Below are 16442 nucleotides of genomic sequence, written 5' to 3'. Positions count from 1 at the left end.
TGTTCCTTCCCCCTCTCCCACCCCCCCCTTCAGGAACCCCTCTCATGAGCAACTCCTTATCCAGGAGGTGCAATCGCTCCTCGCCATAGGGGGAGTGGAGGAGATTCCTCAGGAGCTAAGGGGAAAGAGCTTCTACTCCCATTATTTCCTAATCCCCCAGGCAAAAGGGGGTCTCAGACTCCATGGTGAAGTTGAAGTTCCGCGTGGTCTCCCTGAGCATTATTATACCTTCCCTGGATCCCGGAGACTGGTACGCCGCACTCAACATGAAAGACGCATACTTTCATATAACCATTCGACCTGCACACAGACATTTTCTCCAGTTTGTGCTCAAACACTATCAGTTCACAGTCCTCCCATTCGATCTGTCAACAGCCCCCAGGTATTCACCAAATGCATGTCGGTCATAGCAGACTTCCTCTAGAGGAGGCAGGTGCAGGTATACCCGTACCTAGATGACTGATCTGTGAGAGAAAAGCCAGCAAAGGGGGGTGGCTATTAAGAGCTATTGTACCAGTAGTGGGAGACAAAAAACTCCTAACCATTGTGAGTAGTCATTTGGGAATCAACCATGTCCCTTAAGGATACCTGAAAACATCCTGGTTCCAACCACCATTCAAGGAGGATCATTAGATCAGGTCCCTCTCCAGTTGGAATACATGTACCCCAACCTCAAACCAAAGGAAACCATAAGTATCTGACACGGGTAATCCAACCCTCCATACTGCACTGCATACTCCACATATCCAGCCTTAGAAGACTCTATAACCACCTGAGACAGACCAATTGTTGGCCTGATAATCATAAAATTCTTGATTAATCCAAAAGAATCACCACCTATGCAGATTTCTGAAGTCCTCAAACACCATTCCATGTTGACTCCAGGCTTCTCTGTACAATCAGCCCCAATAAAGCCTCTTTCCTTGAGTGAGTCGATCTGTATACCCATCAACATATTCACCCATATGGTTCTACATTCCATGAGTTTTGCTTTGAATCTAAAAAGAAAATTCACCTGGAGCCTCTATGTTTCACCTGGTTTTGCATCAATATTTTTCAAAACTCCACAAATTGGCCAAGTTCTCTCAAACCATTTATTGATCCTTGTCAGAGCTTAACGAAACTCTAAATCAGGCAAGTTTCACACATTTTTCACAGCTCTAGTATGAACATTTTCTTAAATTCATAAAACAAAACAGATTATTATTCACTAACCTGATCTGAGCTCAGCTGTGAAGAACCATCTTGAAATACCATAGTAACTACCAGAGCTACTGCCTCTTTTATAGTTGTGATTAACTGGCTTTTTTCCTCATGTCCTAAATTTCTGATGTCACAAAATGTTTTTTCTGCTTGTTCAGCAGCCCAATCATGCTTTGTTTTATGTGAATTAACATCTTCTTTCATTGGTAACCACCGTTCCATCTTGTATGAGCAATAAGTAGATATATCCTGTTTCCTTTTAAGACTGGTGATTTTATTATTCTCACTATTCTTATTTTTCTTTCTTTGTACTGACGAGTTTCTCTCTGTATAGTCCCATTTTGGTAGGTCTACATCCTGGTAATTTATAAAAGTGCTCATACTAGAAGTGAGCAATACTGAGCTCACTATTTTAGTGTTTTGATTACAGAACATTTTGTCCGTCAGTTCTGTACTAGCTAACGGACTATTGCTTTTTGCAGTGCTGGTATTCATATTTAATGATACAGCCGTAAAATCATGGATCTCCTGGAAGAACCAAAAACTTTTTAGTGGATACATTATTCACCTTAGTATTATAGGTCAGAAAATTAAGCAAATATAAATTTAACATTTCCTGAAAAGCTTTTCAAAATGATTTATGCAGAAAAAACACAAATATGTTGATAGTGTCTTACTTTCATTTTAAAATAAATCTGCCTGATGCATTTTATGAGTTCTATTAAGATAGAAAGATTCAATTTAACAAGACTATAAAAACAAAGAGAAAACACTATAAAGACTAAATATGTATCCCTTTAAAAAAATCACTCTCCTCCTTTATATTATTTGTAATAAAAATTACTATTATTTTCAATTGTCACCGTTGGGGTCATATTTAAGTGAATTACAGGGCTCATGGAAAGTGCAAAGTTAACAGCCTACTGACTGCAAAACTGGTATTAGCAGCTGCTGTACAAGCTTCTCTATCATTCAGATTAAAGTGCTTCATCCATGACCTGGAAAGACAGTCTTCAGAGGCCAAATGGAAGCTTATTTTCCATGCCCATTCACTCTTTCGCCTCATTTATCAAGCAGGGTACCAAAAATGTGACATTAATTTCCCCTTCCTCAGCTTATTCCTCATGCTCCCTAGCTTCAAAGTTATGAAACCAATTCTCTAGCCTGAGACTACACACTCTGGGAACACGTTGATAACCAAACACGATTAACAGAAAAATCTGTCTTCTTGTATGTGGCTTGTCTGCCATCAATGTAGCTAATGGTTCTGACTGATATAGGGTGACCAGATGTCCTGATTTTATAGGGACAGTCCCGATTTTTGGGTCTCTTTCTTATATAGGCTCCTATTATCCCCCACCCCGTCCCGATTTTTCACATTTGCTGTCTAGTCACCCTAGACTGATAGTATCTGGTTAGGGAAGAAGACAAACTGAATGAATCTGAAGTGAATGGAGTGGGGGGCACTAGAAAGAGTTTGCCCCAACCAGCATTCCCAATCACATGTGCTGGAACCCCCCCTGGCTTGAAGTGGTTTCCATTATATGAAGGGTTTACAGTTTGGTTCAATAGCTCTCAGCACTCCCACTATAAAAATTGTTCCAGAGCCCCTGTTCCCAATAGGACACCATTAAGGCTGAAAGAGAGGGAATATCCTTAGCATGACACCCAAACATTCTATCAGCTGATGCAGTGGAGTGAATTCTACTGCCAAATAGGAAGCAGCGAGTTCTACATTTTTTGTGTTCACTTTGTGTGCATGTAAAATTGAATTAAATTGACACTGAAAGTATTACACATAAAACTGTGGGTGACAGTTCTCCTGTAAAGGCTCAAAGGCAGGACAAACAAAATGATTAATTTACTCTATTTCAAAATGTCATTTTGGGAGGAAGGAAAGGTTTGACTCATGAATTCTCAACAGTTGGGGCTGGCAATACTGTAATCCTGACTGTTCCAGGCTATGGCTCCTAGGGTAAAAAATGTTCTTGCTGGAAACAGGAAGCAGAAATTTGGGCATGTCTCCTTTCCTCCTCTGCTCACTATAATTCTCTTTCTGCTAGTTAGAATATACGCCTCTGAGTGTGTTTATTTTGGGGGTGGGACAGGGTTGACTCTGCATGCACAATATACCCTTTCCACTCACCTCCTATGGCTGACTACAGCTATGTCCCCAGGAGCCACAAAGAAGCAAGGTAAACATAGTCCCCATATTACACTAGTGGTGGAAAGAAATGGCACCTCAAAAGTAATACCAGCTTCTTCCTGGAGAAACAGCTAGAGACAACTTGGGAGTCATTAGAGTGAGCTGACAAAGGAGGCAGAACTGGAACCAAGACTCCTGCTGCTAGCTGGATGACAGAGGTAAGACAGAAAGCTAGAAGAAGGATGCATATTGTCTGAATGGGTGACTAATCATACACACAGAGTTTGTTTATAACATTTATGATGGAAAATAAAACATAAAAAGTACATTTTTTGAACTTTTTCCTTAGTTTTACAATATACTTGCCTCTTCATTCTCCAAAGTGATTTTCTTTCCCCTGAATTTATACTCATTCATCTTCTCACTATTACCTTAAAAAAAAAAAAAAAGTGGCAGCAATACCTATGGCTAAGATCTCCAAAAACTTTCCTTTAAAAGGCCCTATTTTCAGTTGCTTTTAACTTCACCAAACTTTAAGCTTTTGCACTGAAATTTTCCCTGCCATTTATATGCTTCAGGCTGAAATTTTTTAAAAAAGATTGTGTTAAAGTCATTCGGCTGTTTCCTAGAATAATTATAAGGAAAAATACATTTTTCCCATGTTGAAAAAACCTGCACAACTTTGCTGAGATGCATTAATACCTCTGTGTGCTGTTGCAAGGGCTTGACATTTGGCAGAGGTCAGTCTCTGGTGTTAAGGATGTGCGTTTTCCCATTCCTGTGAAAAATCCATTCGTTCACATTTGGGCAAGTTATAAGCATCTGAAAAATCGCAATTCATATACAATTCTAACCCTTAGAGGCTGGCAGCTTTATTCTCCAAAGAGTCCTCCTTCACCAAGAGGCTCCATTCGTGCACACAAATCCTGTGTGTCAACCAGACTGCGCATGCTTCATTCCCACAGAGTGCCTGAGCATGCCTTATCCCAGAAGAACTGCTAGGGCTGAGCAGGATTTTATTTATAACTGACCCTTCTGGCAGCAGGTGATGCACTCTGGTGCTAGGCACCAGAACTGAGAGCAAGGAAATTCTTTCCTCTTGAGCTTACCAGAGCTCAAGACAGATGGAGGAACAAGAACAATCTGCATCAAATGCAAAGGGATAAGAAGCAGGAGTAGGCTGGGAGAGGTTAGAACAGAGGGGAAACAGGGACAGGAGCCAGGGTAGTTGATAGGAAGATAGGAACCAAGGAGAACAAGGATAGACACCAACAGAACAGGAGCAGAAGGGGGACAGGGACAAGCCTAAAGGGTGAACAGGGACAGAAGGGTATATAGCTTCTAGAGAACATCTCCCTCCAGAACCTGGAACTGAAACTGGTATTCCAAAGTCTCAGCATTTTTCTGCTGTCTAGCAAATAGACATGAAACCCATTGGCAAAGTGCACGCCAGCCCCTTTTAGCTGCTGGCCCAGAGGATAACAACTTACTACCGTTACCAGCTACCAGTTAGCTCAAGTGATAGAGGTCTGTGCCGTGTATCTAAATATCCCAACCCTGCTAATGACCCATGTGGGGATCAGCACCATTCCACATGCTGGAATTTTTTTTTTTCCAGTTTGCTGAATTAAATTGTTTCAAAAAATTGGCAGAGTGAACAAGGCCCTATACTCAACTCGATAGAATTTCTCAGTTTGTCTGTAAGTAACCCAATAACTTTGGAGCACCATATTTGATAGATTCCAAAATTTCAAGGAAAGTTCTGGGCAGAACCCTATTGATTTTTTGGGACCAGAGAGAATCAGCAAACAGGAAAGTGGAAATGAGGGACACAGAGCCCCTTTGCATCTGCTTAGCTCACTTAGCTGTTTTAACCAGCTCAGTAACTGACCTTCCATCCCAACACTATCCCCAACCTCCATCTCAGCTCTGCCCATATCCCAATAGAGTTTAAAATGTTGATATCCTGTAAGATTTATCTCCCAGACAGAAAGAAAAGAAATATCAGGGGGAGCCAGAGGGAGAGGAGAATGAAAGAGGTTTTATTCCTTCCTCCCTCTTAGTACTTTGCTTCCCCAAAGCCTATTCCATGTGGGGGAGGGCACCAGCTATCTGCCCATCCCTTCCAATCCAGTGGGAGACTAAATTTACTTTGGAGACACATAGAGACTCTGGCATGGGAGGAGAGGTGGAGGGGAGATGCACAACCCCTGGCATGAGGTGGGGTGAGTGCAAGATGAACTGAAAATACTCCTGCTTTAGATATTTGGGTTATTCAACACTCCTTCTTATGGCTGTTTGGAGGTACTTAATTTAAATTCACCACTTATCTTTATGTCATATGTAGTAGGTGTATTATGTTATGTTTTTGAATTTTATGATTTATCACAGCATAGGCCCAAACATTTGAGGAATTATGTTTGACCCTGGGTTCAATAACTAACAGATTATATATATAATATATAAGAAAAAGACGAGCAGCTTAAATGACAATTGAATTTAAGTTCTGTGGCAGTACACTGTAAATGGCTATAGGCTCTAATCTAGCCATACATTCCACAGATTCTCACTGCATGTTTTTTCCTCTCAAATGCCATTTGCACTTAAAGAGTTAAACAATACACAGACCTCAGCCTGCATGAGCCAGAGTGGGGATGGCACATGGAGGTATGTAACTTACATTCCTGGTCTGCACAATGAGCTTGGGCTACAGAAACAATGAAACGTGCAACCCTCTAGTATCACATACATTCACAGCAGCTTCCCCCAACATGGATCATCAGCAAGGGTTTGAAACCTGGCCCTGTAGAATCCCGAGACCCTTAAGACTTGAGCTAGCCTTTCTATGGACCAGACAGTAAGGCCGGGGTGGACAACTTGGCAATTTCCCATTGGATTACACCACTCTTTGCTAGACAGCTGTAGAAAACCAGAGATGAGGAATCCTGGATTCTAGTCCCACTATAATGGATTTTGAGGAGATAACCAAAGCATATAAAAGGGGATTAAGTGGGTACGGTTTGGATCTACCACATTACAGAACTGGGTTCTACATTCCCAAATATCAGAATGACCTTATGTAATTTTGCTGTTAACATATTTGTAAAAGTGGAATCAATGGGGGCCAGGGGGGTGGTATAGAAGCAGCAGCTCATACTTACCTGCCTTCCAGGGTTAGGATCACAGCCTTGTTTGGTAATAAGGGTGGTGAACGTAATGGAAATATAAAGCACCCTCAGTAGAGAAGATTTCACCTCATGGTCTCCTATTTTGCAGCTCAGGGAACTTTCCCATAGACCAATATTATATATTATACTATATAGAAGTCCTACAATGCAGACAACACTTGTCACATGCTGATGATAGTGTTGAGAGTGCTTAATATGTCTGCTTCATGCAGACAAAATTAAAAAATAGTAACGCATAAACAAAAAAAAACAAAACAAAAAATAGGAGTACCTACTTCTAGTTAATATTGTCCTACTTAGCAGATGTAATGTGTGAGGCAAAACTCAGACCCCTTGGAACTTGTACATTTTTAACAAAAGGCACCCAAAATAGTCCTTATCCTATTAAAAAAATCGATTGATCATTTTTACATCAACATGTAATGTATCCAAATGTATTAAATTGATCTGCACCAAACCAACATAAAAATTCAAATACAATGAATTTTAATTTCAATGGCGTTTCCCTGCTCCACACATACACTTTTACATTTCTGAAAAAATACCCATTTCACAGTTTTGTCAAAATATAAATGTTGCCACAACCTTAACTATGGTATCACTACAGCTCCACCATAATATATACAGAGTATGTGTATTTATAAAGCAAATTATATTTATTTATATCTTGAATATCAAACTGCTATTACAATGAAACAGGCAACCAATAGGTAAGTTCTACTATTTATTTAAAAGCAACAAGTTGGCCAAATTCTGAAGTATTTATTCAGGTAAAACTCTTACTGTAGTAAGTGGGACCTTTCCTTCAGTAAGGCCAGACGCTAAAAACATAAAGCTAATAAACATCAAATAAATTATACTACACTGTTGCATTATAGGATGAAGATCAGTGGACAATATTAAATGAGAAAAAATTGTAAAACATTAATTCTGCTAAGGACCTCATTTAATGCAATTAAAAAAAATAATCCATTAACGTTCTAGATTTTATTCCAAGGGAATCTCTAGTTTTGCCCACTTATACCTTCCTCACCATGCACTGTTCAGTGGCTCTCACCTGTATCTTAATATCCAACCTTAGTTCTGTTTTGTATATTTTTTCCTGCAGTCTGAAAAAAATGACACTAGATGGCAATATAAACCTATCTTCGCTTTCAAAGATTTTAAAGGCTAGAAGAAAGACAACTGTGATCTACTCTCATACCAGAGGCCATAGAATTTCACTCAGTAAATTCCTTCATAAAGCCCATAATTTCTGGATGAAATAGAGACATACAAACTTTCCAACAGGCACTTCCAAGAGATTAGCAAAATCACATTCAATTCTCCATGTATTACAATAAAATACGGTCTAAAAGTGTCTCCATAGAGGGGTTTCTAAAAGGCTTATCTCAGAAGTTGAATTGTGTGTGTCAGGAAAAACAGTTAAAACAGAAAATTGTGATTCCTCTCCATTTTGAGTCTACCTGTTCTTGAGAATTGACTTCTTTTTCCATCTATCATACAAATTAACAGGCTTAAACCTAGGAAATTCTCAGAATAGAGCACAAATTGTAAACTTATTTTTAAAAGTATAGAATAGGAATAATCAAGACCTTGTTTACTAGGTTGAAAGTGGTTTCACAAAAATGTTGTATTTTCTGTAAGTTTGTTTTTAAAAGTATTCAGTTTTAGGTAAGTAGGACAATTCTAATTAGAAGTAGGTACTCTATTTTTTGTTTTTCCTCAAGTTTACAAGTTACTGTTTTTATATCTACTTTCTCTTTTCCACCTACAAAAGAGTTCTGTGAATTGTCTACATTTTCTTTTATAAAAGTAATACCTTTAATTTCTCATTTTAAATATGAAGAGAAGAGAGATCACAAAGATCTAGCAGCAGAGCAACATAATATCACACAGAAAAATGGACCTACACTAGAACTCAGTCCCTCGTTTCCAAGGAAGTAGGGGCTTGAGAACAGAATAGAGGCAGCAAGCTTATCCCTTTGAGAGGAGGGCTGGGGTCTTGGAGGGCAAGACTGATTAAAAAGTGTTATGGATATTGTTGCATATGTATTTGTATACTTTTATTTGGTAGGTATGTTTGGGGTTGTCAGGATGTAATAACAGGCCAAGTCAGAACTGCAACCTTTGTCCAGGGACTATTTTTATTAATGTTTCTCAAACTGGAAATCTTTAGATTGTCATCCACTTTGTGTAAATTGTATTACATAAATTTACAGCTATGACTAAATCTACTATTGTAGCTTTTTCTTAATTATGTTTTTATAGTTCTGACAGTTTAAGAGTACTGAAAGGTATATATAAGTTATAACGAGCAACAACATGAAAAGCATGACTTCATTAGGCTAACTCAGGACAGTTTAGGTTCTTGTTGAGATGTAATGCTTAGGTACAAATCACTACCATTCTAGAATTAGAAAGTACATCTTAGATAACAAATGAACCTTCCAGCTACTACTGCATCATACATAAGATACGATTTAGCAAGTAGCCCAATGGTTTATCATCAAGTTTTTGAAGCTTGGGTCAAGAGATATTGCTGCTGACAAATCACAATTTTTTTCCAAACACAAGTTTCCATATTGCTTTAATTATTCCTGAAGCATTGGTGTTCTTTTTCTCAGATGAGTCAGTCACCTGCCCAAGAAGCAAATAAAGAAATGGAAGAGTTTGGTTCAAGCATGACATGTTTGAACATATTACAGGGGTTACTGCCTCAATGGACTACGGAAAGGAAAATCTACTTAGGCAAGATACTTTAAAAAAAAAAAAAGTTAAAAACTGGAAACGTGGCGGTCAAAAAAGCAGATCTTCACTACCAGCTGTTGGCCTGGAATAAGTAATATGTTCTCTGTCAGTCCACCTCATGGCAATGTAATATTTAGATGACGTGTGTGTCATGTTTAGGTATATTTGACTGTGGTACAGTTCCTAATGTTTTATGTTCCTTTGAGTAAGAACTTTTTATTGGTTTGGTTGGTCTTTAGAACAGTGCCCAACTAACTCCATTTTAAAAAAAAAATTCAAGACCAACAACCTACAAACAAGAGTACATGTATATACTATACCTGACTGCTTTTGTATGTATGTATTTAAGACAAGGGCGGTAACTGTTGTGCTCTACTCAGCATTGGTAAGGCCTCAGCTGGAGTAGAGTATCCAATTCTGGGCACCAAGCTTTAGGAAAGACATGGACAAATTGGAGATGGTCCATAAGAGAGCAACAAAAATTATAAAAGATTTAGAAAATCTGACTTATTAAAAAAACAACCTATGTACGTTTAGTCTTGAGAAAAGAAGACTGAGGGGGAACCTAATAATAGTCTTCAAGTATGTTAAGGGCTGATATAAAGAAAATGGTGACCAATTGTTCTCCATGGCCATCAACGGTAAAACAAGAAATAACAGGCTTAATCTGCTGCCAGGGAAATATTAGGCTAGATATTAGCAAAAAGAAAAGGAGTACTAGTGGCACCTTAGAGACTAACCAATTTATCTGAACATAAGCTTTCGTGAGCTACAGCTCACTTCATCGGATGCATTCAGTGGAAAATACAGTGAGGAGATTTATATACACACAGAACATGAAAAAATGGGTGTTATCATACACACTGTAAGGAGAGTGATCACTTAAGATGAGCTATTACCAGCAGGAGAGCGGGAAGGGGGGAGAAAACCTTTTGTAGTGATAATCAAGGTGGGCCATTTCCAGCAGTTAACAGGAACGTCCGAGGAACAGTGAGACCTCAATCACTGTGCAGTATGAAAGCAAAATGGGTGCTTACCAGAGCTTGCCTCTCCGGCTTCATGTGTGCCAGAGCCTGAGTACTGGGGCTGGATAGACCCCTCTGGAGTCAAAAATAGGTCCTAGCTTACAGGGCTTTGGAGCGGAGCCTGGAGCTGGAGCATGGAGCAGTGGAGCTGCAGGTTTTTGCCCGGAGCTGGAGCAGAGCCGGAGCACAGAAAATCTTGACTGCTCCAGTTTTCTTTTTTTTTTTCCCCCTTCACTTTCAATCCAAAATGAATGATATTTAGCAAGGAAGTCCTAAAGGTGCCCAAAAGTTTCAGCTTGTATAACAATTGATATTAACATCTATTTTATATATCACAGTTATTCTCACTTTCGGCAAAGTCAAGATTTAATGTACAGATACAAAATTACCAAGTTTTTTGGAGATACGTTTTAAAGAATCTGATAATTATCAGACATCCGGCAACACTGCAGACTGCTCCCACCCTCGTGCCAACATTAGGCGAGTACGTACTCGCGTAGATTAGTTAGATAAGTATGTGTTGATACTTCTTTTGTAAGGGTTGATCAACGAGACGCGATGAGTGCTGCGATTATGGAAAAGTGTGACGCAAGACGCAACATTTTAGATATCAAACAGGTATATTGAAAAAAATATTTTTGTTTATTGATATATTAAAATATTGCAAGACATATTAACCACTTAAGCTCATTTCTCACACGGGCTCCCGTTTCCGGTACATTTGTTCATTTGTACCTGCTCCCATATCACTCTGGCAGACTTATTTTATATGTCATCTGTTCAACGGTCTTTTGGTAGCGTTGTTTGTAATTTTACATTTACTGAAAAAGTCGCGTGCAGCAGGCATATAAATATACAGTAAACTTTTGCATAAATTAGGAGTGATTTTTGTGATATATCCAGAATGATTGGAAAATGTCCAACACAACTTTGGGGGTGAATCCTTAGGTCATTTTAAGAAAAAACATTTGTGAACACATGTCCTAAAATTCTTCCTAAGGGAGCTAGTGTCCCTTCAAGGAGGTGATGAAAAGTTAATTGATGATTAATCTCTCAAAAACACTTTGAAAGGCTTGTCGTTGACTGCCCCTGGCTACAAGCGGTAATATGTTCCATAATAAGTTGATAATTTTTGGTTATTTAATACTACATTTAAACTTTGGAACCATAAATTTTAAAAATAAGTAATAAGTAAAATTGTTTGTATCATTCTAAGCATCTAAGCAGTTTAAAATTTTTAAACAGTTTTCTCGGAAATGGTTAATTATACAAAATAAATTAAGAGTATTTATGCATTTTAATGCATGTTTTAGCATTAAACCACATTCCATGGTTGTATCTGTTAAACAGGCGAAGATTTAAAAAATATTAAATAAAATTGGCCCAGTCCCCCCCAGTTCACGATGCCTGTAGTTTAAATAATTTTTTTTAATGATGTTGTATGATAGAATGTTCGAAATAAACTTTAATGGGAAAGCAGATTCAAATTGCAAGCAGTCCTTTTAGTAAAGAGAGCAAATTTTCAGAAACGTTTTTCCTTCATCAGGCTGGAAACATTATACAAGATAGAGCAAATAACAGGTTCTATCTTGTATAATCTAATCAGGCTGATGAAGCAAAAACATATTTCCGAAAATTTGTTCTCTTTACTAAAGGACTGTGCTTGCAATTTGAATCCACTTTCCCGTTACAGTTTATTTTCAACCTTGTAATGTGTAGCCTCGTTACTTCCCAACAATTAATGTTGCAGAACAGCGACAGCATGTACTAACGCTACAGCGCATACCAAATTTCATTGATATATCTATATTAAAGAGTTTGAGATATTAAAGAAAAACTTGCAATTTATAAAAAAAGTATATTAAAAATACTTGTATTGTAAACTGCAAGAAACACGTTAAAATATTAAAATATACTTTAATAATTGTGTAAAAAGAAAATGTGATCATGTTTGTTCAGAAAATCCAAAATAAATTTGAAGTACCTCAGTGGTTAAGATATCAAGAGCAGGTACATTATAAACAAATGTAATGCTTTTGTTCATTGCTTTTTGAAGATCATAACAAGAAACATTTGGATGCAGTAGCAGTATAAGAAGATTTGGCCATGGCTTATAGCCAATTTATGGAAAGGATCTAAACGACGTCTTTACTTTTGAATTTGAAAAAAAGCCCAAATTTGAGCTTTTGGGAAAAGCAAAGAAGAAATCGGCAACATGCAAAGTGGAAAAGTGAATGGCGAGCTCAAACCATGTAGCTTCAAGACAAGTGAAGCAAGTGCCGAAAAGTTACAACTTTTGGCAGCATGTAAAACGTAACCATCCTGAAAACTATGCGGCTCTGGTTACAAAAAAGGACCAGGAAGATGAAGCAAAAACAGAAAGCTAACACGGCTAAATGACATTCATCTGGCTCTTTGAAAACTCCTGGAGAAAAGATTTTTTGCGGAGCTTCATCTGAGAAGAAACGCATAACTGAGCAAACAAAACTTGACTCATATTTGAAGTCCTCAAAGGTTACAATCACCATGGATGCCAATACTTTCCATGAAGGGCTGATGGAGATGATTTGCTTGAGTTCAACACTGCTCACTACATTCAGGCTAAAGAACAAAGGATTCCAAAAAACTGCAGGTGAAATGGGTCGGCAGCTTTGTGTTTCGACGGGGCACGATGCGGTTTGTCATTTAGTTGTCAACACAGTTGAGTCTGGTTGCAAAGAGCTCAAGAAAGCTTTGGAGCAAAAACTGTGCTACCTGAAAATGGATTAGGCAACCCGTGGAGACAGAAATTTCCTTGCAATCAATGCTCAATACTACAAAGAAGGAAAAGATAAAGCTGTGGTAAAAATCTTGGACATAATCGACACTGAAGGGCGTCACAATTCTTCATACGTGAAAAGTCAAGTAAAAGCTATTTTAGAAAAATCTGGGGTCAAATGCAAGTGCTGAGCATCTGCGTTGACAATGCAGCAAACATGATGTGTGCCATCAAAAATTTCAGCGAGGACAATGAAACCATTTCTACCTCTGAGAACAGGGATGTGGACAGAATGGAAGCTATTTTGCCTGATGAAGGAACTAAAGGAATGGATGAAATTAAACTCAACATGGATGTTGCTGCGCAATGGGTTAATGACCCTAGCCTCATATTTCCAACATGGCTTCAGGAGGACGACTCACAAGTCCAACTAATGAGGGGTGGTATTCACACCTCTTCGACGGACTGAACAGAGAAAATGCGAAGAAATTACTGGCAAAAATTCGACAAGTCGTTGTCAAACTACGAACCCCAAGTACTCAAAGTGTTCTGCTTGATCTACATGGGGTAACTCAATCATTGGATACTGTAACTTGCTGGGGTTCAACATTTGCGATGATTGATCGGCTTCGTTTTTCAATCTTATTGTGAACAAGAGGCTGCTGCTGGAACAAGAGAACTCAAGTTAACAAAAGCTGAATGGGACGAAGTGAAGAACCTGCGAGACCTCTTGGCAAAGCCAAACCAAACAACCGTGAATCTTCAAGCTATTGATGTAATCCCAGGAGTTTTAATGAAGGGATAGTGAAAACTGTCAAAATTCTTGCAAGAAAATGGTGAACAAATTGCAGAAGGAATTCTATCCTCCATGCAGAAATGCGAACAATATTTTTAACAATATTCATTTCCTTGCTGGGGTTTATGTTGACCCACGGTATTGGATTCTTTTTACCTCAAGGGAAATACAAAAGGCAAAAGGAAGGGCTCCCGCTCAATGACTCAAAACCCAAAATCTATTGCTACATTTGAACTCTGCAAAAGAGGTTGAAGAAAACGAAACACAAAAAGGAGTCAATCGAATTTGCAGTTTCGGAAAGTTCACATCCTTCAGAAATAGCAGGCTGTTCTCAAACTTCCATCTCCACTCTGAACTTGTTCAAGCATCAGTCCCTGAGATGTCTTCAACCATTACAGGAAAATGGAGATAATTCAAGCACCAATTCTTCAGAAGATGATGCCTTCGAAAAGGAATTGGATAAACAAGAAAGATGCCGGCGAGTTTCTGCAATTCATAATGGTAATGAAGCATTTTTCAAGAGAAACTTTTCGGGAAGATTGTGAGGCGATGGAGTCTATTGGTAGGCTAAAAGTTAAGTCTGTTTGAGACTACCCACACCGCATTCAGGCTGCCTGTAGAATTGCTTTGAGCATGCCAACAACTCAAACCTGTGTAGAGCAACTGTTTTCAGCTTTAAAGTTTTTTAAATGATTTGCAGCAGGCTATGAAAGACTACTTGATTGCTGCAATAATTTTTTACAGAATGAATTATGAATGATTCTAGTTTGTATCATTGTTGATGACATTTAAATTGTTTTAAAAGTGAGTAAAAATAATGTTCTCAAAATTACAGTATGCACTTTTTTATTTAGTTAAAAATTAATTTGAGTCAGAGTACGGAGCGGAGTCGGAGCAGTCACTATTGGTGCCGGAGCGGAGCAATTCAAAAATCTGATTGCTCCAACTCCCTGCTAACTTGCCATCACACCAGAGAACCCCGTTGCACAGTGCTCTTGGCAGTGGGTCACAGCCAAGGATAGTGTGCAGCTCCTTGAAGTGGCATGTCTTCGGCAATGCACCAGAGCAACAGTTGACCTCCCTTGCCTTCTGGTACGTCTGCCTCAGCTCCTTGATCTTAGCACAGCACTGCTGCGTGTCCCTTTCAAGTCCGTTCTCCTGCATGCCATGAGCAATCTGCTCGTAGATATCAAAGTTCCTACAGCTTGAGTGAAGCCGAGACTGCTTAGCCTCCTCTCCCCACAGACCTAGCAGATCCAACAGCTCTGGCGACTCCAAGCAGGAGTGCATCTGTTGTGGAAAGCCGGCATAGTCAGCTGGGAAGATGCTGTGTGAACAGTACACACCGGGCAAAGAGGAAGAGGAATTTCAAAAGTTCCCAGGCCTTTAAACAGAGATGGGGTGCATGTCTGTGTACCTGCAGCGCAGCGGACTCCAAAGCGCTAACCAGAGCGGTCAGAATGGGCATTGTGGGACACTCTCTGAAGGCCAATTACGGCAACATAAGCGCAGTGTCCACACTAATGCTGTATCACTAACTACATCCCAAAGAGTTCTATGCCTCTCGATGAGGTGGTTGTATTATGTCGGCATAACAGGGGAGTTACATCAGTGGAAGGAGCATTTCAGCGTGCACACCTCCACTGGTTTGTTGATGAAAGTTGATTTTTGTTGACAAAACTGGGTAGTTTAGACAAGGCCTTAGTGTTGGAGATATTTCTATGTAAAACCATTGAAACTCTACTTTTACCCCTCAAGATGCCAAAGTGAGTGTTTAAGAAAGGTAATTTTTCCTTAAGTCTTTCCATTTTCATGATCCATTTCCAAAAATACATAATATAGTACAAAGTTAAAAACTGAACAAGTTACTCACTCTGTTCACCTTCTCTGCTATTCTGAGCTTCCTCTAAAGGAACAGACTGCATTGCTGACATAATCCTTTGAGCAATATTTGATAGCGGCACTTTACAAAGGTCATGTCCTATGTACTCCTTGTAACTCTCCATTTTTCTCATCAACCCTGAATACAAGATATCACATGTGTATTATACAAGAGACATTAAGATCATGAAATAATTAGCATCTATTACATAAGGCTGAAAATGGAATGGATAATGCATACATAATATCTAGTATATCCACCCTCTACCTAGAGCAGCGGTTCTCAACCTGTGACCTTTTGCAGCTGAATCAGCACACAGCTGTGGCTCATGTAACATCCTCAGAGCCATACAGGTAATATTTTTAATAGTGTGTGTGTGTGTGGACACGGCCCACGTAACACAGAGAGCTGCATATGTGGTCCACAATGGTTAATAGGTTGAGAACCACTGACCTAGAGACTTTAATATCAATATACAAACTGATTTTTTTCCCTTACTACCATGTATGCACATTGGTTTGTCAAACAGTTTCTTATGAGTACTGGCAGCTGCCAATTTGAGAGAAATAAGCACTGAAGCATGACTGAAACAGTTTGATACACGCTACCAACAGATTTTCAAAAAGAGGTAGTCACAGCCTTTAAGAGGTGTATTCAGCAACACACAGTGCCTTTAAGAATCAGTCTGACAAG

General features: G+C 39.0%; 1 protein-coding gene across 1 annotated transcript in view; it reads right to left on the bottom strand.

Moving 5' to 3' along the window:
* POLN (DNA polymerase nu) overlaps window positions 1-16442 on the bottom strand; it is a 204122-nt gene that overhangs the window by 173318 nt on the left and 14362 nt on the right. Inside the window, exons 3-5 of the mRNA XM_074952070.1 lie at window positions 15741-15887; window positions 3716-3780; window positions 1216-1731 (exon numbers count right to left, since the gene is read on the bottom strand). Of these exons, the coding sequence (XP_074808171.1) occupies window positions 1216-1731; window positions 3716-3780; window positions 15741-15882 (723 nt within the window). The 5' untranslated portion in view covers window positions 15883-15887. The remainder of the gene's footprint in view (window positions 1-1215; window positions 1732-3715; window positions 3781-15740; window positions 15888-16442) is intronic.

The sequence above is a fragment of the Natator depressus genome, chromosome 4 (genome assembly GCF_965152275.1).
Source record: "Natator depressus isolate rNatDep1 chromosome 4, rNatDep2.hap1, whole genome shotgun sequence".
NCBI lineage: Eukaryota > Metazoa > Chordata > Testudines > Cheloniidae > Natator > Natator depressus.
The sequence above is the reverse complement of the archived record's forward strand: the minus strand, read 5'-3'. Positions and strand labels throughout refer to the sequence as shown.